At 44.1% G+C, this 22522-nt stretch overlaps 1 protein-coding gene across 1 annotated transcript in view; it reads left to right on the top strand.

The window, feature by feature from the left end:
• Positions 1 to 22522, top strand: part of LOC143957209 (uncharacterized) — a 68660-nt gene that overhangs the window by 17526 nt on the left and 28612 nt on the right. The window contains exons 8-15 of the mRNA XM_077467353.1: positions 1262 to 2141; positions 3916 to 4034; positions 13610 to 13678; positions 14415 to 14519; positions 14644 to 14741; positions 17283 to 17394; positions 21237 to 21263; positions 21359 to 21456. Of these exons, the coding sequence (XP_077323479.1) occupies positions 1262 to 2141; positions 3916 to 4034; positions 13610 to 13678; positions 14415 to 14519; positions 14644 to 14741; positions 17283 to 17394; positions 21237 to 21263; positions 21359 to 21456 (1508 nt within the window). The remainder of the gene's footprint in view (positions 1 to 1261; positions 2142 to 3915; positions 4035 to 13609; positions 13679 to 14414; positions 14520 to 14643; positions 14742 to 17282; positions 17395 to 21236; positions 21264 to 21358; positions 21457 to 22522) is intronic.

Below are 22522 nucleotides of genomic sequence, written 5' to 3'. Positions count from 1 at the left end.
CATAAATTCTGCCAGGATATGTAAACTTATGAGCACAGTGTGTGTGTGTGTGTGTGTGTGTGTGTGTGTGTGTGTGTGTGTGTGTGTGTGTGTATGTGTATATATATATACCGTATATACTCGAGTATAGGCCGACCCGAATATAAGCCGAGGCCCCCAATTTACCCCCAAAAAAACTGGCAAACTTATTGACTCGTGTATAAGCCGAGGGTGAGACATGCCTGTCCATCCCTGTGTGTGTGTCCGTCCATCCCTGTGTGTCCGTCCATCCCTGTGTGTCCGTCCATCCCTGTGTGTCCGTCCATCCATCCCTGTGTGTGTGTGTGTCCATCCATCCATCCATCCCTGTGTGTGTGTGTCTCCATCCATCCATCCATCCATCCCTGTGTGTGTGTGTCTCCATCCATCCATCCATCCATCCCTGTGTGTGTGTGTCTCCATCCATCCATCCATCCATCCCTGTGTGTGTCTCCATCCATGTGTGTGTGTGTGTGTGTGTGTGTGTGTGTGTGTGTGTGTGTGTGTCCAGCCTACCTTTGTCCCGAGCCTCCGTCCCGTGCCTTGCCTCCTTGCCTCCGTCCCGTGCCGTGCCTTGCCTCCTTGCATCCGTCCCGTGTCGTGCCTTGCCTTGCCCCCGTCCCGTCCCGTGCCGTGCCGTGCCTTGCCTTGCCTCCGTCCCGTGCCCTCTTCGTCGGCGGCCATTGTAAAGTTCAAAAGCTGCGCCGCCGCCTTCGCCTGTGATAGGCGGAACACTGAATTTCCCAGCAGCCTGTGTTCCGCCTATCACAGACGTCGTATCATCCTCGTCCGTAGTACGAGGATGATACGATGTCCGTGATAGGCGGAACACAGGCTGCTGGGAAATTCAGTGTTCCGCCTATCACAGGCGAAGGCGGAGCCGGAGGCGCGGCTTTTGAATAGAATGGCCGCTGTCTGTCTGCTCGACACGCTGATCGAGCGGGCAGACAGCGATGACTCGAGTATAAGCCGAGGGGGGCACTTTCAGCCTCAAAAAAGAGGCTGAAAATCTCGGCTTATACTCGAGTATATACGGTATATATATATATATAATGTCGAACTTGAATGTTATACATGTGACAGTTGGGCAACAGTCCATTATCATTGGTCAAGACCAAAGTGACATCCAAGTCTCACCCAACCAAAGTTGTGTCAAAGTTGTACAAGTGTGTCGTACAAGTATGAATGGAATCTAATATGTTTGAACTATTCTTCTTACCCTGCCAACTTTGATTCCCTCCAGATGGAAGGTACAGTGGAATCAAAAGTCCAATGATCTTCCAAAACCATAAAACAGAAGGTGAGATCATGACAAGTCCTCCTGGACTTCATTGTGGAGTTCTGTCTTCAGGTCCCCTTACATTTTCGAGTTCCTTGTATAAAACTTTGCCATATGTAGGCGTCAGCCAGCCTGCAGAACCCTTTTCACATCAAAGGACGCCCGCTGGTGAACTCTCGCATTCCTGGCTTGAAGGTGAGGAAGCCTTTTCCCAAAAGTCACTTGAAGATCAAAGCTTGGAAGCCGAAGTGAAGCCATATTCATGCTCTGTATGTGGGAAGTCCTTTAGGGTCAAGTCTGTCCTTATCCGACATGAAAAAGTCCATACGGGGGAAAAGCCGTACGAGTGTTCCCAGTGTGGCAAGTGCTTCGCGCAGAAGTCTGATCTTGCTGAGCATGAACGAATCCACACAGGAGAAAAGCCATATCCTTGTCCCGAATGTGGCAAGTGCTTCGCCAAGAAGACCAACCTTGCCAGGCACTTGAGGATGCATTCGGGGGTGAAGCCTTACGCATGCTCCGTTTGTGGAAAGGCTTTCACCCAGAAGGCTGCTCTTGATGAACATGTACGGATTCACACAGGGGAGAAGCCATACGCCTGCTCTCACTGCACCAAGTGCTTCGCTCAGAAGTCGGCCTTCGCCGAACACCAAAGAGTTCACACGGGAGAGAGACCTTACGCTTGTGCTGAATGCGGAAAATGCTTCACTCAGGGCTCTGCCCTAGCCAAACATCAAAGGATCCACCAAAATCAGAAGCCACGTCCGTGTCCTCAGTGTGGAAAGCTGTTTCCGTCAGAGTTCCTTCTTGCTTTGCATGAAAGAGTCCACCAAGCCAATTACCAGTGACATTTGTGATGTAGGAGGGCTGAATCTTATGGAGATGAGTTATAATGCAGTGGGTGATTTACAGGCCTAGAGGCTACTCACAAGCAACTGTGGGCTCTTACTGGACCCATCGGGGGAGTTTATTGAAGTTCTAAAAGGATGTGAGTGCCTTTTAAAAGATTTTTGTTTAGTAACAGCCAACACATTTCGGGGGGATCATCAGGGCTAAAAACCAGATGATGTAGGCACTTTGGAAAAGGGGGAGTGCTGAGCCCCCGAAACCTGTTAGTTGTTGCTAAATAAAAAAAATCTTTTAAAAGGTCTATGCAAGTCTATACAAGCTGGTGTGGTGCTCTCATCCTTTTAAAACTTCAATTACCAGTGATTGGTAGAGAGGGGCGGTGCACAATTTTGGAACTCATGGACTCCAGTCTCTAGAGGTCAGGAGTAGTATTGCATGTAAATATAAAAACACTCCACCTAAAATAAAATAAAAAAAAGTCAACCTTTTTTTGTTGTGCAGCTACCCCCCCCCCCCCCCCGGGGCCCATTGGGCAGTGTTTTTTCCCTAAGGACTAAAATGACCGTTTTCTGAGCCTCGGTTAGTTCTCTAGGGTTCCTAGCTCTGCTTCCTAAAATGTGCCAGAACTCTGCCTGACTTTACTAATAAAATAACTTTATTACATGTGATATAACACTATTGGGGCAGGGGGAGGGTCAGTATTATGGTATGACATATACAACTCTTGTCCTATCACCCTTGCTCTTTGACACCTCCCTCTTCATCAAAGGTGGTCATTGGCATCAAATGTTCCTTGCCAATTATTTTAAAGTGTTTGTAAACCCTTACATATACCCAGTGAAGTGACTGGCCTCAAGTGATACACAGAGATTAAACTAATTCTCTTACATAAGTTGTAGCTGTTTATCTGTAGTATTCACTTCTCTACAGCCATTGAAAGTCCACAATTTATACAGCTTGTCTGAGTTTTCAGAAAGAAGGGGAGGGGTTGCTGATGTTACTCTGCAGAGCTCAACCCCCCCTTTAACACAGCACACAGAAACAGAGCTGAGGCTGCACCTCACAAGCTGTCTGCTGGAGATCCCTCCCCTGTCTCCTTTTATCTCTCTGTGTCAGGAAAACTTGTCAGAAGCGACTCTGATACTGATAGCAGATGAAGGAAGCAGCAGATAGAAATAACACTTAGTGCTCTGGATTGAGACAAGTACACACTAGAGGGATATGCTTTGTTCATATTTCATGTCTGAGGTTTACAACCACTTTAACACACTTTATGGTGTTATTTGATTTTTATGGTATTTATATCTAAGCATCTGCCTTCTAATATTACATAAAATTGAAATAATAAAAAGACAAAAGAAATGTTGGTAATTGGTAACTCTCTGAGCCTTCAGGTCTAATAAAAACATCTCAAGCTTGACAGGGCTGCCTCCTGCCCCTTTAATATGTATTCTATTTCTGGAACCCCTACTGCATCATATAAGATCGAACCCTGACATTGGAGGACTGATGAACACCATAAAGTTGCAGCATATGTGCCCAATCCTGAGATACATTCCTAATCTCTAAACTGAACTACACAATCATGCAAATCTACCCAACTATAAAAAAAATGGCACATTGGAAGCATTTTTTTCATTTCTGATAGAGCAAGGGAGGGTTATAACTACTGTGAGTTCTTTTTTTTGCCCATGGGACTTTGCGTGAGGTGATCATAGAGGTCCAGACAAGTAAATAGAGTAAACTTAATGTCTCGGTTTGTATAAAAGCATAAAGAAATCATCATCATCAACAACAACATATTATTCCAATAATGACATATACATCTATAAACTTGACACGTTTCGCAAGCTCTGCTCGCTTCCTCAGGAGTTGATGCATGTGTGGAGTATCTAAAAAAAAAAAGAGATGTATCATGGTACATGTGGTCCATTGGACATGTTAAGGGACACATTCTTCTTCATTTCCATCATTCGCCATGCGCGCCCTCCGCCCCTGCTCCTTCAGCTCCCGATTGGAGCACTGTTCACCGTCGCCATTGGGGATCAGTCCTTGGAACCAATCGACCCACCTGTAAGTATGGGGAGTGTCTGTTCAGGCCCCATGCTCCTTTTCTAACTATACTCCAACTGCATGCTACATCTCATTTACATTTTTAGATACGCCACACATGCATAAACTCCTGAGGAAACGAGCAAAGCTCGTGAAACGCGTCAAGTTTATAGATTTGTAGTTCGTTATTGGAATAATATGTTCATGATTGTATAGCAATTTCAACATGCTATTTTTATGGGTCGATTTGCATGTCCATGTTCAATATACGTCACAGGTCCCAGAAAGCTATGGGACCATTCTCAATTCACAGCTCGGCTCACGTATGTACAGTGGGAAGCCATAAGCATTCACAGCCGGCTTCTCAAAGTAAACATGCTGGTGCTGGGGACCCGAAAACGGCCCAAGAGCCAGCACGAGTGAGCACAGGTTTCCTGGACAAGTAAGTGTTCTATTATTAAAAAAGTCAGCAGCTACAGTATTTATAGCTGCTGATATTAAATTGTTTTATTTTCAGGGTGTAGAGCCACTTTAACCACTTGCCTACTGGGCCAATTCTGACTACATGTAAAATCAACTTTTTTTTTTTTTTTTGCTAGAAAACTACTTAGAAACCCCCAAACTTTTTTTTTTTTTAAACAGATCCTAGAGAATAAAATAGTTGATGTTGCATATTTTTATATAACACAATATTTGCGTAGTGGTTTTCCAGATGCAATTTTTTGGGGAAACAAATACAATTTACTGAGTTTTAATGTGCAAAAACACAATATAATATTCAATTGTTTTGGTAAAATATACCATATATACTCGAGTATAAGCCGAGTTTTTCCAGCACATTTTTTTTTGTTCTGAAAATGCCCCCTCGGCTTATAGTCGAGTCAAGCACTTTTCTGCAGCAGAGAATGACATTTTCCGAACCAACTTTGGGGCCCGTATCTCAGGGCCCCAAATTTGGTGTGCAAACACAATGGAACTAGCACTACAACTAGCACCAAGTGGCCCCGAGATACGGGGCCCCAAAGTCGGTTCGGAAAATGTAACTCTCTGCTGCAGAAAAGTGCTTGACTTTTTCTGAACCAAATTTGGGGCCCCGTATGTCAGGGCCACTTGGTGCTAGGCGCTCCAGCTTTGAATATGTTGTAGTGCTAGTTCTACTGTGTTTACACACCAAATTTGCAGTTTGTTTACAAACCTAGCACCAAGTGGCCCCGAGATACAGGGCCCCAAATCAGTCAATTGTGTCCATCTGCACCAATGTTATTTTGGGACCCTTTGGATCCAGAGACCCCAAATTTTGGCTGCAGATAAGGGGCATCTAGGAACCCTTAACTACCGAGTTTAAAGTTTGAGGGCCCTATGGCTGCAAATGGGCATTGTTGACCCTCTTTTCCACTTACATTAGCTGTGCATTTCTCACCTTAGGCTTATACCCGAGTCAATAAGTTTTCCCAGGTTTTTTGTGGTAAAATTAGGTGCCTCGGCTTATATACGGGTCAGCTTATACTTGAGTATATACGGTAAATTATATTACGCTGACTGAATAAATATCTAACACATCACACTTTAAAATGGCGCACGCCTGTGAAACGGCACCAAACTATCAGTACCGAAAAATCTGCATAGGTGACTCTTTATAAGCCTTTAAAGGTTACCTGTTTAGAGTTACACAGGAGGTCTGATGCTAGAAATATTGCTCTTGCTATACAGTTCGTGGTAATAGCTCACATGTGTGGTGAAAACATCTACATATGCGTTTTCCTTGGATGGGGGTGCTTTAAAAAATTATATATTTATTTTTATACCGTTTCACTTTTAGTGCTGTCACAAGGAGAGTAAACATCCCTTGTAACAGCAATAGGCAGTGACAGGTCCTCTTTAATGAGAGATCTGGGGTCTATTAGACCCCATATGTCTCCTCTGCCCTTGCATGCCTCTGATCACACCAAAATTGGTGTTAACAGATTCTTTACCAATTTAAAAATGGCGCTGTTTACATCCGGGAAAGCGAAAGTGACAAATTTTTTTTTTTCGTTTCTGGTTTCCTATAGCATAGAGCTCATCGGAGACCTTCTGATCCTTGACAAGCTCTATTGTAAGCTGGTGCGATCCCAGGTTCCCCCGATGGGGGAGCCTTCTCAGGCTCTCCTGTCCCATCCGCAAACCTGGGATCGCACTAGCTTACCATAGAGCTCGTCGAGGATCGGAAGGTCTCTATGCTATTGAAAACTGGAAACTACTGCTATTTTCATCACCAATTAGCCGTTAGGATCGCTTTTACAAGAAAGAGAATTGACAACTGAAATCCCGGTATATCCACTGTAACTCAAGAATGTCTTTGGGTGGCAAAGGGTTAATAAAGGTTGAGGGAGATTGGGTAGGAGTCAAACTTCCCTTTTAATTGGGTGATGACCAGCAATAGAGCCTAATTCCAGGTTTTATTCCACTTTAAATAGTCTGTTTGGTCCAAGCCGGTCCAAATAAACAATTTCTTTCTCTAATACATGTGGCGGTTGTGTGCGCTGTATAAACTGTATGTCGCTTATGCTACAGTATACAATGATGTGTTCCAGCAGCGGTACAGGGACACAATAAAGTTGGGCTGAATTCTGCACAGCCGTTCACAGGAAGCTTTGTATTTTATGAATAAATACAAAGCCTCCTCTGATTGGCAGAGGTCGGAAAGAAGGTGGATGACGTCACAATGTCCACCTCAGCCAATAAGAGGAAGTCTTGTATTCATTCATGCTTCCTGTGAATAGCTGAGCAGCGCCATTCAAAGGGGACTTTCCTTTTTCTCTGGGTAGCTTTGAAATGGAGGCCCAGCCGTGAGCCTCCTTAAGGAGAAGACAGTAGGTTGAGATTTACTAAAACTGGTGTATACAGAATCTAGAGCAGCTGTGCAGTGTAGCCAATCAGGTTCCAGCTTCAGCTTGTTAAGCTTTGACAATAAAACCTGAAAGCTGATTGGTTACTATTCACAGCTGCACTAGATTTTGTGTGCACCAGTTTTAAAGCGGAGGTCCACCCTAAAGTGGACCTTCCGCTCATTGGAACCCTCCCCCCCTCCGGCGCCATAATTGGCACCTTTCAGGGGGGAGGGGGGTGCAGGTACCTGTACAGTACAGGTATCTGCACCCACTTCCGGCGTAGATTCTGCAGAAGCTACGCCCCTTTCCGAAGGCCCCCCGCTGCCTGCTGGGAAACACACGGATCCCAGAGACAGCGGGGACCATCCTTATTGCGCAGCGCGACTTGCGCATGCGCAGTAGGGAACCGGGAAATGAAGCCGAAAGGCTCCACTTCCTGATTCCCATACCCAAGATGGCGGCGGCAGCACCCGAGAGACGATCGAGAGATCGGCTACGGGTGCCGACATAGCGGGCGCGCTGGGCGGGTAAGTGTCATTATTTTAAAAGTCAGCAACTGCAGTATTTGTTGCTGCTGGCTTTTAAAAAAAAAAAACGGCAGACTCCCGCTTTAAGCTAGGTTCACAATTGCCCACAGCCAAATCGCACTGCTCTGCAGAGACGCGCGGGGCTGCCATTCATTCCTAATGCCCCCCCATCCATTTTAATTGACAGCGTGCTTGCAGGTGTGGGAACAAGCACCATGTGATTTCCCTGCGGCTGTGTATTTAAAAATGTGCAAGCACTTTTTTTTTTTTTTATGGGAAATGCAGGCATGGCAGCCCATTCAAATGAATGGGCTGCCGTGCCCATGCAAATGTGGGCCTCACAGCCCACACAGGTGTGAACCAACCAGGGCTTAGTAAATCTATCCCAGTGACTCCTCTTCATGAGCAGCATTGGGATGTCTTGCATACATTTCTAGACATATGGCCACAGCTTCTCCCTGACTGCCCGTGGGGGCTGCCACCATCCTGCGCTCCATGCTCAGCGGAGCTTGCACCTTCCTTTGTCATGAGGAGAGACGCAGCATAAGGCCTCATGTACACAGGACGCTTTTGTTAGTGGCGGCTGGCAATTTCTTTTCTGCCTCTAAATGCTCCTGCATGTTCGTCTGTGTCCATGCACACATAGGCGTTTAGAGGCAGTAAAAAAAAAAAAAAAAAAAACACTGCCAGGGCGTCCAGGAGCAGCAGCGTTATGGCAAAAAAAAAAAAAAATGCTTGACGTGAGTAAACGTGTCTAAGGCGTGTGAACGTTAGGAGCGTCAAAACTATTATTCTGCCCAATTAAATTAATTCTCTCCCAAGTGTTTGATGCACCTAAACGCATCTAGATGTGTTTACAAGTGTCAAGCATTTTTTTCTGTCAAAGAGCTAATGCCAGGTTGAAAGGCATCGAGGAGAGATGGGCAAATACCCCGTGTGCACGAGGCCTAAGTGTTACATAGTGTAGGGAGGCTTACAGTAGAGTAGAGCCAATCACAGCTTTACTGCAGATGAAACACTGGAGTTTTGCTACACACATCTCTTCACATGTGTTGCTGCCCATGGCCCCCCCCCCCCCCCCCCCTATTTAAATCTGTGGTCTGTGCACAAAGCAAGGTCCATAAGGCATGGATGAGCGAGTTTGAGGTGGGGAACTTGACTGGCCTGCATAGAGTCCTGACCTCAACCCCATAGAACACCTTTGGAATTAATTAGAGTAGAGACTGCAGCCAGTCCTTCTCGTCCACATCAGTGCCTGACCTCACAAATGCGCTTCTGGAAGAATGGTCAAACATTCCCATAGACACACTCCTAAACTTTGTGGACAGCCTTCCCAGAAGAGTAGAAGTTGTTATAGCTGCAAAGGGTGGGCCACCTCAATATTGAACCCTACGGACTAAGACTGGGATGCCATTAAAGTTCATGTGCATGTAACGGCAGATGTCCCAATACTTTTGACACTATAGTGTGTGCATCTGTATATATACAGTATTGTGCAAACATTTTAGAACAGAGCGCTGGGTCAGCGTGAGTAAAATCAACACATACTTTAATGATGACACACTTACATGTACAACTGTGGTCCCAAGTACAGCAGATGAATGCATGGACGTGCCGAAGTGCAGCTGCAGTGGTAAGGATGGACTCAGCTGTGGGTGCAAAACCCAGAGAGGTGCCAACAGCAAGGGCAGTATGGCGATGGCGACGGGATCCTCCACGAGCAAAGCTGAAAGGGGACCGCAACACGTTTCCGAGGCCCCACCTCCTTTTGTCAGGCAAAGCTTACCTGATGAAGGAGATGAGGCCTCGGAAACCTGCCATCCTTTTCTACTTCCTTTGCATGTAATTGAGAGATTCCCTGGTCCTGTCTGAGGAGCTGCCAGCGACTGCGTGTGATCCTATTCACCTCCTCCTTCAGTTGACTTAACCACTTGCTTACTAGGCACCTAAATCCCTTTCCTGCCCAGACCAATTTTCAGCTTTCAGCGCTGTCACACTTCAAATGACAATTGTGCGGTCATGTTACACTGTACCCAAATGAAATTTTTATCATTTTTTTCACACAAATAGAGCTTTATTTTGGTGGTATTTAATCACAGCTGGGATTTTTATTTTTTGCTTAAACAAACAAAAAAATGAAAAATTTTGAAAAAAATAAATTTTATTCTGCATACCTTGGTTATAACGAGTGGTCATTTGAGTTATGCTTCGTACACACGATAAGATTATCATACGATTGATCATCCGTTTTTTTTTGCATGCTAATCTCTGATCGAATCTGATGAGTTTACTAAAGTCACGAAAATTCTCGTACGACAGAAAAAAAAAACGGAAGTGATGTCATGTGTTGTAATGCGTTTGTATTGCCTTTTCCAATGAATGCTGTACTGATTAAACAAAAATCATAAGATCTGGCATCATACGGAAAAAATATTTGTGCACATCCGATAGAATAATATCGGATGAACTGTCCTGATCGGCTCTCAAAAGCTCTGTACTAACGATCCGATTATCATACGATTGCTTTGAAATCGGTATTCTCGGTACGATTTTCTGATCGTGTGTACGGGGCATTACTGTTACCTTTCTATCGTCTCAAACCAGTCTGCCCATTCTCCTCTGACCTCAACAAGGCATTTTCCTCCACAAAACTGCCGCTCACTGGATATTTTCTCTTTTTGGGACCTTTCTCTGTAAATCCAAGAGGTGGTTGTGTGTGAAAATCCCAGTAGATCAGCGGTTTTTGAAATACTCCGACCAGCCCGTCTGCCACCAACAACCATCCCATGTTCAAAGTCACGTAAATACCCTTTCTTCCCCATTCTGATGCTCAGTTTGATTTTCAGCAAGTCGTCTTCACCACGTCTAGATGCCTAAATGCATTGAGTTGTTACCATGCGATTGGCTGATTAGCAAATTGTGTTACCAAGCAATCAAACGGGTGTACCTAATAAAGTGACCAGTGAGTGTGTGTGTGTATATATATATATATATATATATATATATATATATATATATATATATATATATATATATATATATATATATATATATATATTATACTAAATGAGTTTACCAAAATATAATAATATTAAATACTAAAATTAATATTTTAGTATATATATAAAAAAATAAATATATATATATATTATACTAAAATATTATTATTATTATTAATGTCATATTTGCATTGAGTATAGTCCATTTTCTGCCCTCCCCATCCTCTGGGAAGCCCCCCCACCATTGTCCCCATTACTTCTTCCATCCATGTGCCCTCAATAACCTCCCATCACACAAAGCAGCAGGTCCACATTACTACAGCACTGAACAGCCATCATTCCTCTCTATTAGCAGGTACCACAGGAAGCAGAGACAGTACTTCCGGTCTGTGGCACAAACATTACCGCGTTTGCGTTCCATGGTTGCTAGGCAACACAGACCTGTGTAGTGTCACAGTTTGATGCCTATCACAGGATGGTGCGGAAGTGACGTTGTTGCGTACTGCGCATGCGCGATGCGTTCCAAACACTTGCGCCGTGCGTTCCAACATAGTTTCGGCAATACAGTTCAGCGAAACCATCACATAATGTTACGGAAGTGAAGTTACACACAACACAAACACTGGGCCGTTCGTTACAACACTAATATTTCCCTTGTTACCTAGTAGGTTTTGCATTGCTGGGACTTGTAGTGCCTATCCTGAGCTACATGCTTCAATGTTCAGTGTCCTCATCCCTATCCCCATGCTTCAATGTTCAGTGTCCATCCTTATCCCCGTGCTTCAATGTTCAGTGTCCTCATCCTTATCCCCGAGCTTCAATGTTCAGTGTCCATCCTTATCCCCGTGCTTCAATGTTCAGTGTCCTCATCCCTATCCGCGAGCTTCAATGTTCAGTGTCCTCATCCTTATCCCTGTGCTTCAATGTTCAGTGTCCTCATCCCTATCCCCATGCTTCAATGTTCAGTGTCCTCATCCCTATCCGCGAGCTTCAATGTTCAGTGTCCTCATCCTTATCCCTGTGCTTCAATGTTCAGTGTCCTCATCCCTATCCCCATGCTTCAATGTTCAGTGTCCTCATCCCGATCCGCAAGCTTCAATGTTCAGTGTCCTCATCCTTATCCCTGTGCTTCAATGTTCAGTGTCCTCATCCCTATCCGCAAGCTTTAAATGTTCAGTGTCCTCATCCTTATCCCTGTGCTTCAATGTTCAGTGTCCTCATCCTTATCCCTGAGCTTCAATGTTCAGTGTCCTCATCCCTATCCCCCTGCTTCAATGTTCAGTGTCCTCATCCCTATCCGCGAGCTTCAATGTTCAGTGTCCTCATCCTTATCCCCCTGCTTCAATGTTCAGGGTCCTCATCCTTATCCCCGAGCTTCAATGTTCAGTGTCCTCATCCCTATCCCCCTGCTTCAATGTTCAGTGTCCTCATCCCTATCCGCGAGCTTCAATGTTCAGTGTCCTCATCCTTATCCCCCTGCTTCGATGAGGACACTGAACATCGAAGCATGGGGATAAGGATGAGGACACTGAACATTGAAGCTTGCGGATAGGGATGAGGACACTGAACATTGAAGCACAGGGATAAGGATGGACACTGAACATTGAAGCTCGGGGATAGGGATGAGGACACTGAACATTGAAGCTCGGGGATAGGGATGAGGACACTGAACATTGAAGCTCGGGGATAGGGATGAGGACACTGAACATTGAAGCATGGGGATAGGGATGAGGACACTGAACATTGAAGCTCGGGGATAAGGATGAGGACACTGAACATTGAAGCAGGGGGATAGGGATGAGGACACTGAACATTGAAGCAGGGGGATAGGGATGAGGACACTGAACATTGAAGCTCGGGGATAAGGATGAGGACACTGAACATTGAAGCTCGCGGATAGGGATGAGGACACTGAACATTGAAGCAGGGGGATAGGGATGAGGACACTGAACATTGAAGCTCAGGGATAAGGATGAGGACACTGAACATTGAAGCACAGGGATAAGGATGAGGACACTGAACATTTAAAGCTTGCGGATAGGGATGAGGACACTGAACATTGAAGCACAGGGATAAGGATGAGGACACTGAACATTGAAGCTCGCGGATAGGGATGAGGACACTGAACATTGAAGCACGGGGATAAGGATGGACACTGAACATTGAAGCTCGGGGATAAGGATGAGGACACTGAACATTGAAGCACGGGGATAAGGATGGACACTGAACATTGAAGCATGGGGATAGGGATGAGGACACTGAACATTGAAGCATGTAGCTCAGGATAGGCACTACAAGTCCCAGCAATGCAAAACCTACTAGGTAACAAGGGAAGTATTAGTGTTGTAACGCACGGCCCAGTGTTTGTGTTGTGTGTAACTTCACTTCCGTAACATTATGTGATGGTTTCGCTGAACTGTATTGCCGAAACTATGTTGGAACGCACGGCGCAAGTGTTTGGAACGCATCGCGCATGCGCAGTACGCAACAACGTGGCCCGTGTTTGTGTTGTGTGTAACATCACTTCCGTAACATTATGTGATGGTTTCGCTGAACTGTATTGCCGAAACTATGTTGGAACGCACGGCGCGAGCGTTTGGAGCGCATCGCGCATGCGCAGTACGCAACAACGTCACTTCCGCACCATCCTGTGATAGGCATCAAACTGTGACACTACACCTGCTGCCTCTATTGGCCACTAGAGGGCGAACTACACCAACTGCACGAAGCAGAAAGGGAGACTGTTATCTTCCCTGAGTACCAGGAATCCTATTTAGTTTCTTATGCAGGACTAAGACTCTGTGCTAGCCGAAGTAAATTCTATGTATTCCATCACTTACTGCTGAAACAATGCTCAGTATTCAAAAGTTGATTGGCACTAGTCTAGGAGGTGGCCATTTTCTTGTAGCCCAAACCGAGGACAGGAATTAGCTGTTCTGACAGAATCCTCCTGATGGGGGTGTGAAGAGTGGCCAGTGGTGAGGAAATGACAATGTCTTGCTATTATGAGATAAGGAAGAGGAAATCATGTCCCAGCACTCCCTGTGGACCACATGGGGGGTGGGGAGGTTGTGTGGTCAGTAGGTGAGGCAATGGGGACCTGCATTAGTAAATTCTGTGCTTCATTGTTGCTCTTTGAGCCTTAGAAGGGCCTCCCACTGATTGCTTTAATTATTGCTTGAAGCTGAACGCAGAGCATAAAAGCATATTAGGGAATATAATAGCCACAGATGATATAAATCCACATTGTGTGCAGAAAATGCCTTCCAGAGCTCAGGTATTACCTTGCAAAAGACAACAGTGACATCATCACTGTGCTGTACATAGTCTGTGCAGAGAGCAGAGCTGTAGGAGGGAGAAGCTCCACCCACTACAGGCCACCTGTAAAAAAAACAACAGGAAAGGGCAGAGACCAGACCAGTCTCCATGCACAAGGAGAGAGAGCGGCAGTGAGCGGTCTTTATTACAGGAAGCTCCTGCACAGAGGTAAAGTCTCACGCTGGATTACTGCACAGATCTGGAAGACATACACAAAGCACACCAAGATTCAAGGAGGAATACACATGACAAATAGATTTAGACAATATCCTGGAGTAGAGCTTTCAACCAAACCTATTCCATTTCTCTCCAAATAGCATGGATCCAGCAAGGGCAGCTTCTATCAGAGCTTTTCTGCACAGGTGTCTTCCTTTGTGATAGACCGCCTTTCTTTCCATCTGTTCCCTTCAGAGGTGATCTGTATTTATTTGCCTTATTGTTTTTTAGGTTGACTTGGGATTTAAGTCTTTGTTTCTCCTTCTCGTGTTTTCATTGATTTCAGCATGGTCTCTACAAATCTGTCACTATGAGTTGGAGTATATAGAAGGACACAAGCATCTGTTGAAGGACGCCCTGATGGAGAACCGGCCGCCCCTCACATCACCAGGTAAGAGGAGACTTTCATTTCTTGTAAAGGAGAGAAGAGTATTGAGGATCCCCCTAGATACACACATCCTCTGATATAAAGACATAGAAACAATGTATTCAGTCAGTGTGTGTGTTTCCTACAGATGGATCCAGTAACAGAAATCCACCAGAGAGATGTCTCCGTCCTCTGTATTCCCGGGACTCCACACAGGAAGATCAGGAGATCCCTCAGGAGGATCAGGTAGATGAAGATCTTTGTAAATACGATAACTAATTGTCTGAGTCAATGGGCATGGTCGGTTTGTGTGGATAACATCAACTTCTGGGATCATTCAGAATTCATCAAGGGCATTTGACCGCCTTCTGATCTGTGTTTGACCTGCAGTTGACCTCCTTCTGACCTGCATTTGACCTTCTGACCTGAAGTTGACCTTTATTTGACCTCATTCTGATCTGCATTTGATCTCCTTACCTACATATGACCTTCTTCTGACCTCCATTTGACCTACTTCTTGCCTACATTTGATGTCCTTTTGATCTGCACTTGACCTTCTTCTAATCTACATCCGACCTCCTTCTGACCTGCCTTTGACCACATCCTAACCAGCATTTGACCTCATTTGGACTAATGTTTGACCTATTTCTAATCTATATTTTTATCATCTCTGACTTGCTTTTGACCTCCTTCTGGCCTGCATTTGACTTCTTTCAAACCTACATTCTTATACTCTTCGACCTGCTTCTAACATGTTTGACCTCATGACCTATATTTGATCTTCTTCTGACCTACATTTCACCTCTTTCTGACCTACAATTTACTTCCTACTAACCTGCATTTGGCCTCCTTCTGATCTAAGTACATTTGATCTCCTTCTGACCTGCATTTGACATCCTTCTGACCTACATTTCACCTCCTACTGACCTGCATATTACCACCTCCTGACCTACATTTTTATGCTTTTTGTCCTGCATTTGACCTCCTCCTAACCTAGATTTGGCACTCTCGACCTGCTATTGATCTTCTTGTGATCTACATTTGACCTACTACTGACCTGCCTGTGGCCTTCTTCTGACCTCCAGTACTTTGGTCTCGTTCTGACCAGCATTTGACCTCCTTCTGACCTGCATTTACCTTCTTCAAACAGGTCTGTGCCTTCTCATAGACTGTTGTGTGGCTACAATACCTATTTGAAGCCTGTATAAAAGCCCCTAGGCACAGGCCTTTAAGCAGGACATCACCTGATCGCTAAACTCTGATGCCTTGTCTTCCTCCCCCTAGTCTGGTACAGAAACATGGATCTTTTTTTTTAAAAGTGGTACTCACTCCCACTTCCTCCATCCTTACCTAGGCGAGGATGGCATAGCCCTTGACACACACACCCTCCTGGCATATCACATGACTTATTCCAGGAAGCTTTAGGAGAGTCTTGCCGCAGTTCACCAACCTTGGTCATTTGCAGTGGTCAGGAAATGACAGCCAGATCTCGAATCCAAGATGGTGTTGTGGAGGAACAGAATCAGGTGCAAAGAAGACAGCGCTGGACTTTATGGACTGGTAAGTTTGTGGGGTCTTTTTGGTCAGCGGTACAATACGTGTAACTGCTGTCTTTTCATTTTGTGATAGCCATGTAAAGTTCCCGTTAAATGCCCACCTTATCATTTAATAAGATCTGTGTCCATCTTGCTTAGTGTCTACATATCTATATAGTGTACATCTATGGCTTAAAATGTTATCTAAACCCAAAAACTATAATGTAAGACATTTAAGCTGGCCAGTTCTTTAGCCCTGGTTCACACCAGTGTGGCTTTGAAACCGCGATACTTCAGGAATCAGTAGCAGGGATTACCAAATGTGCATAGCTACACCCAAGAAACTGGGACCAGACCATATATATATATATTCAAAGTAGTATTTATTTATTTACAGTGAAACCAAAATCCACCCAAACATCAGCAAACATAAAGATATAATTTAACCAAAAACCTATTGACAAAATACATAACTAAATAACTTAATAACTGAAAGTTTAGCTAGCGAACCGACTATATACAATATATACAGATGGGGAACACAGAAAAACAGAGTTGCAGGGAACATATAGGAAGGGGGAACCAAGACTGGAGTCCAGAATGGGGGGTGGGGGAGGAGCACAAACAGCACAATCAAGAGCAGGCTAGCAGTCTCTGGCAACAAAGCAAAACACTGGAGCGAGAGGGCAAAATGTAGAGGAGGACTTAAATACCCTCCCAGAAGCCAGCATCAGGTGGAAACTGATTACTGAGATCTGAGTGCTGCTGGGAGACACCATAACTATAACTTTCTACTCTGGGAAGCACAGTGCCACCAGCAGGTGATCCAGGTGACAATTACCTTCTTATGACAGCAGAAGACATATATATATATATATATATATATATATATATATATATATATCCCTGTGTCATTCTGGGGTGTGCTCCATTGGCATTGCCAGAGCTGTGACCAAGCTGTAGTTGACAGCTTACGGTCAAATGTCGAGTTGTTAGGACGGGCTCCGGATGAAGTGAGCACCGTGCAGCCAATAACAGTGCCACATGAATAGTGAGCCCCTCCCTACCATCCTCAGGCAGTCAGGGCCTGTTCCCGGTGTCGGCAATGGGCTATAACAAAACTCTTTCAGTGATATATTTTACAGAACAAAAGGAAACAAATAAGAGAAGCTCATTGTTGGGGTTTCCATTAGTGAGATACTTATATATATATATGTGTGTGTATATATATGTTTATTTTGTCCTTACCTAGGATGAGGGTCCAGTTATGATTAAGGTTGAAGTAAAAGAAGAAGCTGAGGAGCCGCATATGAGTGATGATGATTTATGTATGGAAGAGGAAATCCCTCCAGAGATCAGCACAGGTGAGGAATAAACACTGAATCCAGAAAAGAGTCCCAGATTCTCCTTGTTCAGTCACTACAACAAACTTTGTCTATCCCTTTTTCTTTTCTTTTTTTTTTTTTAGTAAATGCAAATAAGACAAAAACAACCATATTTTAGGGGTGCACATATGATGCCACATCCCATATACACACATTCAAATGTTAGGAACCAAAAAATTCTATTGGTTAAAGGGGACTTTCAAGGCACCATACAGTTATAAGCAGCAAAAATACAATTAAAGTGGCAGTAAACTTTGTACTACCACTTGTACCTACAGGCAAGCCTATAATGCGCTCTGAAGGTCCAGCTTACAGTGCCAAACCCTCAGAGCCCCGGCCGGAAACGACGGCTCCTGTGTGCATGCGCGGGGGTATTACTTTATTGGGCCCCCAGCCACTCGTATAGCCAGAGCCTGCAAACCTGGAAGAAAGACTAGGGGAAGATGTCAGCTATCTCAGCAGTGACATTGCGGGGATGGAGAGCTTTGCTCTCAGGTAATTGTATCATAATGTTCTAGTATGCAATGTATACTAGCACATTATGACATTGCCTTGCAGGAAATTTTTACATTTTTTTATCACCTGCACTTTACTACCGCTTTAAGAAAATTAAAACAAACACAATTTATTCATCGCTATTCATCATTAAAATCATATGTCATTTATATCCCTCTGATTATTAGTTTACAATGGTCAATGGAGCAGTTGGACACACAAAGAAGTCCATACACAGTCCATGATGCAAAATGTCACAAGATGTCCTTATAGTGTTGCCCGGCGTATTTTGGGGCCAAAGACGCTGCTTCTTCTGGGGAATATCACAATAATAAAAACATAGAAAAACATCAGGCATATTGAGAACTCCAAATCACTACCTAGGCGTCTGCGTAGGAGCAGCTACAATTCTTTCCCGAGCATCGGTAGGGAGGCATCCTGCACGCCCCAGACCAGGCATTGGATGGTATTATGCTGGAGGGTGTTATGTTGAATTGGATGACAGTTTGATTTTCTGGGAGTATTGTGCTGGTTCCAGCCTCGGTCTCCTTCCCTTGTGGTTCAATGTTTTGACCCCAGATTCCCTACCTTTGGTCAAGAAAGAGTTGAAGCTGCCCCTACCCCAGATGCCTAGGTGGTGATTTGGAGTGTTGGATATGCCTGATGTTGTTCTATGTTTTTATTAATGTGATACGCTCCTAATTTTCCCCCAAAGAAGCAGCAGTTTTGGCTGTGAAATGACTTGGGCCTGCATTTTTAAAGTCATGCAAAACCATAAGAACATTTAGTGACATTTCACATCATGGGCTGTGTATGCACTTCTCTGTGTGTCAAAGTGTTGCATTGACCATTGTAAACTATTAATCAGTGGGAGAATATGACACATGATTTTGTACAATTTTAATGATAAATAGGGATTAATACATTTTGCTTATTTTAATTTTCCTAATTGTGTTTTTGCTGTTTGTAACTGTACGGTGCCTTGAAAGTCCACTTTAACCACTTTCAGACCGGACCAATTTGCTGGTCAAAGACCAGACCACTTTTTGCGATTCGGCACTGCGTCGCTTTAACTGACAATTGCGCGGTCGTGCGACGTGGCTCCCAAAACAAAATTAACGTCCTTTTTTTCCCACAAATAGAGCTTTCTTTTGGTGGTATTTGATCACCCCTGTGGTTTTTATTTTTTGCGCTATAAACAAAAATAGAGCGATAATTTTGAAAAAAACGCATTATTTTTTACTTTTTGTAATAATAAATATCCCCCAAAAATATATAAAAAAACATTTTTTTCCCTCAGTTTAGGCCGATACGTATTCTTCTACATATTTTTGGTAAAAAAAATCGCAATAAGCGATTATTGATTGGTTTGCGCAAAAGTTATAGCGTTTACAAAATAGGGATAGTTTTATAGCATTTTTATTAATAATTTATTATTATTTTTTTTTTTACTAGTAATGGCGGCGATCTGCGATTTTTATTGTGACTGCGACATTGTGGGGGACCCATCGGACATTTTTGACACATTTTTGGGACCATTGCCATTTATACAGTAATCACTGCTATATAAATGCAGTGATTCCTGTGTAACTGACACTGGCAGTGAAAGGGTTAACCAGTGGGTGGCAGTGTAGGGGTTAAGTGTTCCTAGGGGTGTGTTACTAACTGTTGGGGGCTGGGCTTTCATTTAGTGAACACTGATCTCTGCTCCAATCACATGGAGCAGAAATCAGTGTCACTTGTTGCTAGGCAGAACGGGGAGATGCTGTTTACAACGGCATCTCTCCGTTCAGCCGCCCTGTGAAACGATCGAGTCTATGGCGCACTCGCGATGGCAGGGAGGCATTAAGGATTGGACGTACCTGTATGCCAATACATGTTAAGGTTGTAACAAACGAACAGTCTAAACCAGTGATGGCGAACCTTGGCACTCCAGATGTTTTGAAACTACATTTCCCATGATGCTCCACTACACTTCAGCGTGCAGGAGCATCATGGGAAATGTAGTTCCAAAACATCTGGGGTGTCAAGGTTCCCCATCACTGGTCTAAACAATTGTCCTTCAGCTACTCTTGCTCTGAAATCAGCAAGTCATTACAGTAATGTAATCGTAATATCAATAAAACATAGGACAATAGATACTGCGAATGATAAATGTGCTTATGGGACTTGCATATAACATTCAAACAAACCATGAAACCAATAAAGATGTGTGTGATTCACATGATGACAGACGGGAAAACAGTTGGGGTGGAGTCATCGCAGCAGGAGTTGCAATAATAAGATGTTGCGATTTAAAGTCAGTTCTAACCAGACATCCACCCTATAGCTGAAGGGATTTTTGGGGGCAACCTAGACTCTATGCCTTTTCTGTTTGTCCCAGGAGACAAACTATCCATACTGTCTGCTTAGGTGATTGTATTGGCACTCCAAAGTCTACTCAAACCTTTTTTTTCATAGTTTTGAATGGAGTGGGGAAAAGTTACAAGTCTGTCAGGTTTTTGTTGCTGTCTATGCCCTTTTTTTTTTTTAGGGAGACTGTCAGGACCTGGATCACCTGCTGGTGCACTGTGGTCCCCAGAGCGGAAGGTTGTAGTTCTGGTGCTCACCAGCTAGTGTCTCCCAGCAGCCAGCAGATCCCAGTAATTAGTCTTCACCTGATATTGGCTGCTGGGAGGGTATTTAGTTCCTCCTCTACTAACCCCACTTGCTTGAGTGTTTTGCCTGATAGCCAGATTTATGCATGCTGAGTTATCCTGAGTCTAAGGCCCCTTTTATACAGGGCAGAATCCGATTTGCTCAGCAGGGGAACTGTCTGCTAATTCTCTGCTGCACAGAGCGGGCGGATGACAGTTTATGCAGAGTGGACACCTACTGATCCCATTTTGCACTGTGGACAAGTGGGTGTAAATGGGCTGGATGTTTACACCCAACCGATCTGATCTGGCCAGATGGAGGGGGTGGATTCCCTCTGTTTTTTTAGCAGACCTGATCAGATTGGAGGTAGGTGTGTGTAAACGGACACAAGTTCATGACACATGACCTTTCAAAGACAAAGTACTTCCACTACTCACATGCTTGTTTAATTGCTGTTTCATTTCATCATTAGTACTCTTCTTTCTTTAAAACGAGAACCTAAATATCTTCCCAAGAGTATTTCCAGCTATAGGGTGGCTACACTACCTTACGGGTCTCAAGGTGGTGTTTATGCACCATGGAGCAGTAGAGGGTTACTTCTCTGCACTTCCTTTGCTATTTTTTCTTTTTATTATTTTGTGTCTCTCTGCTAGCCTGCCTTTTTTCTTATTTCATGTGCTGGTCGAAAGTGGTCACTAGGACAGGAGGTGGGACAGGTAAATCTTTGCATTGGGTCCTTCCATCTCTTTTTATTATACTATTATTTGTCTTTAATATTTTATACTTATGACTTTGTATGTACTTCCTACAGATGGAACCAGTAACAATAATACCCCAGAGAAATGTCCTTGTCCTCTGTATTCCCAGGACTTCATGGAGGAAGATCCCAGCATTCTCCAGGATGATCAGGTGGATGCAACTAAAAGTATTACAAAATAGTACTTGGAAAGGGGAGATTTAGAAGAACTGACACGGGTGTATCAGACTCAAATAAATGAGATAAGATAACACTATATGGTCAAACGTTGGGGGACACAGGACCATCACACCAAAATGAGCTTGTTGGACACCCCATTCCAAAACCATGGCCATTATTATTGGTTCTTCTTTGTGGATATAATAGCTTCCACTTTTCTGGGAAAGATTTCCTCAAGATTTTGGAATGCATCTGAGGAAATGTGTGCCCATTCAGCATTTATAAGGTCATGCACTAATGGTTGAGCAGAAGACCTGGCTTACCGTTAGCAGTGGTTAGGGCTGTGTTCAGGCCATTTAAGTTCCTCCACATCATACTCATCAAACCATGTCTTTATGGAGCTGACCTTGTGCACAGGGTTACAGCCATGTTGGAGCAGAAAAGGGCCTTCCCAAACTGTTACCACAAGGTTGGAAGAACACAATTGTCTAAATTGTCTTTGCTTGTTGTAGTATTACCAGTAATCTTCACTGGGAGCACCTGAACTCATTTGGAGGGATGTTCACATACAGTAGAGTCATATAATGTGGCTCAGCGTCTCTCAACCTTTTTCCAGTCACAAAAGTATGCAAGTGAAGAAATCTCTCCAACCCAGTCTGCAGCAGGGCCACCATATTTCCTCTGACTACTAACCTGTACAAAATGAATATTACCCTTTTCCATCCACTCCAGAAGGGAAGCTTTATTCAGAGAATTAATCCAAACCTTTCTCTCAGCATTCATCACGTGACTGTCCATCATTAGAGAATGATCTGCTCTCCTCCATGGGCCATAATCAGTGAATAGGAGGCTTGCCCCTAGTTCCCTACAAAAAAAGCCCCTGTCACACCCCCCATCACAGAGCCCCCCCCCAATCACACAGAACCCCCTTGTTATGGTGCTTGTGGCTGACCAGCTCACACCACAGCAAGCCATTATGCTGAACCAGGTCCATTATACAACTTACATAGTGCAGGGGTAAGCAGAAGCATTTGATGGTGTATGTGCACATCTAACAGG

The sequence above is a fragment of the Lithobates pipiens genome, unplaced genomic scaffold (assembly GCF_037356315.1).
Source record: "Lithobates pipiens isolate NorthernLeopardFrog02 unplaced genomic scaffold, aLitPip1_a1.2 Scaffold_51, whole genome shotgun sequence".
Taxonomy (NCBI): domain Eukaryota; kingdom Metazoa; phylum Chordata; class Amphibia; order Anura; family Ranidae; genus Lithobates; species Lithobates pipiens.
The sequence above is the reverse complement of the archived record's forward strand: the minus strand, read 5'-3'. Positions and strand labels throughout refer to the sequence as shown.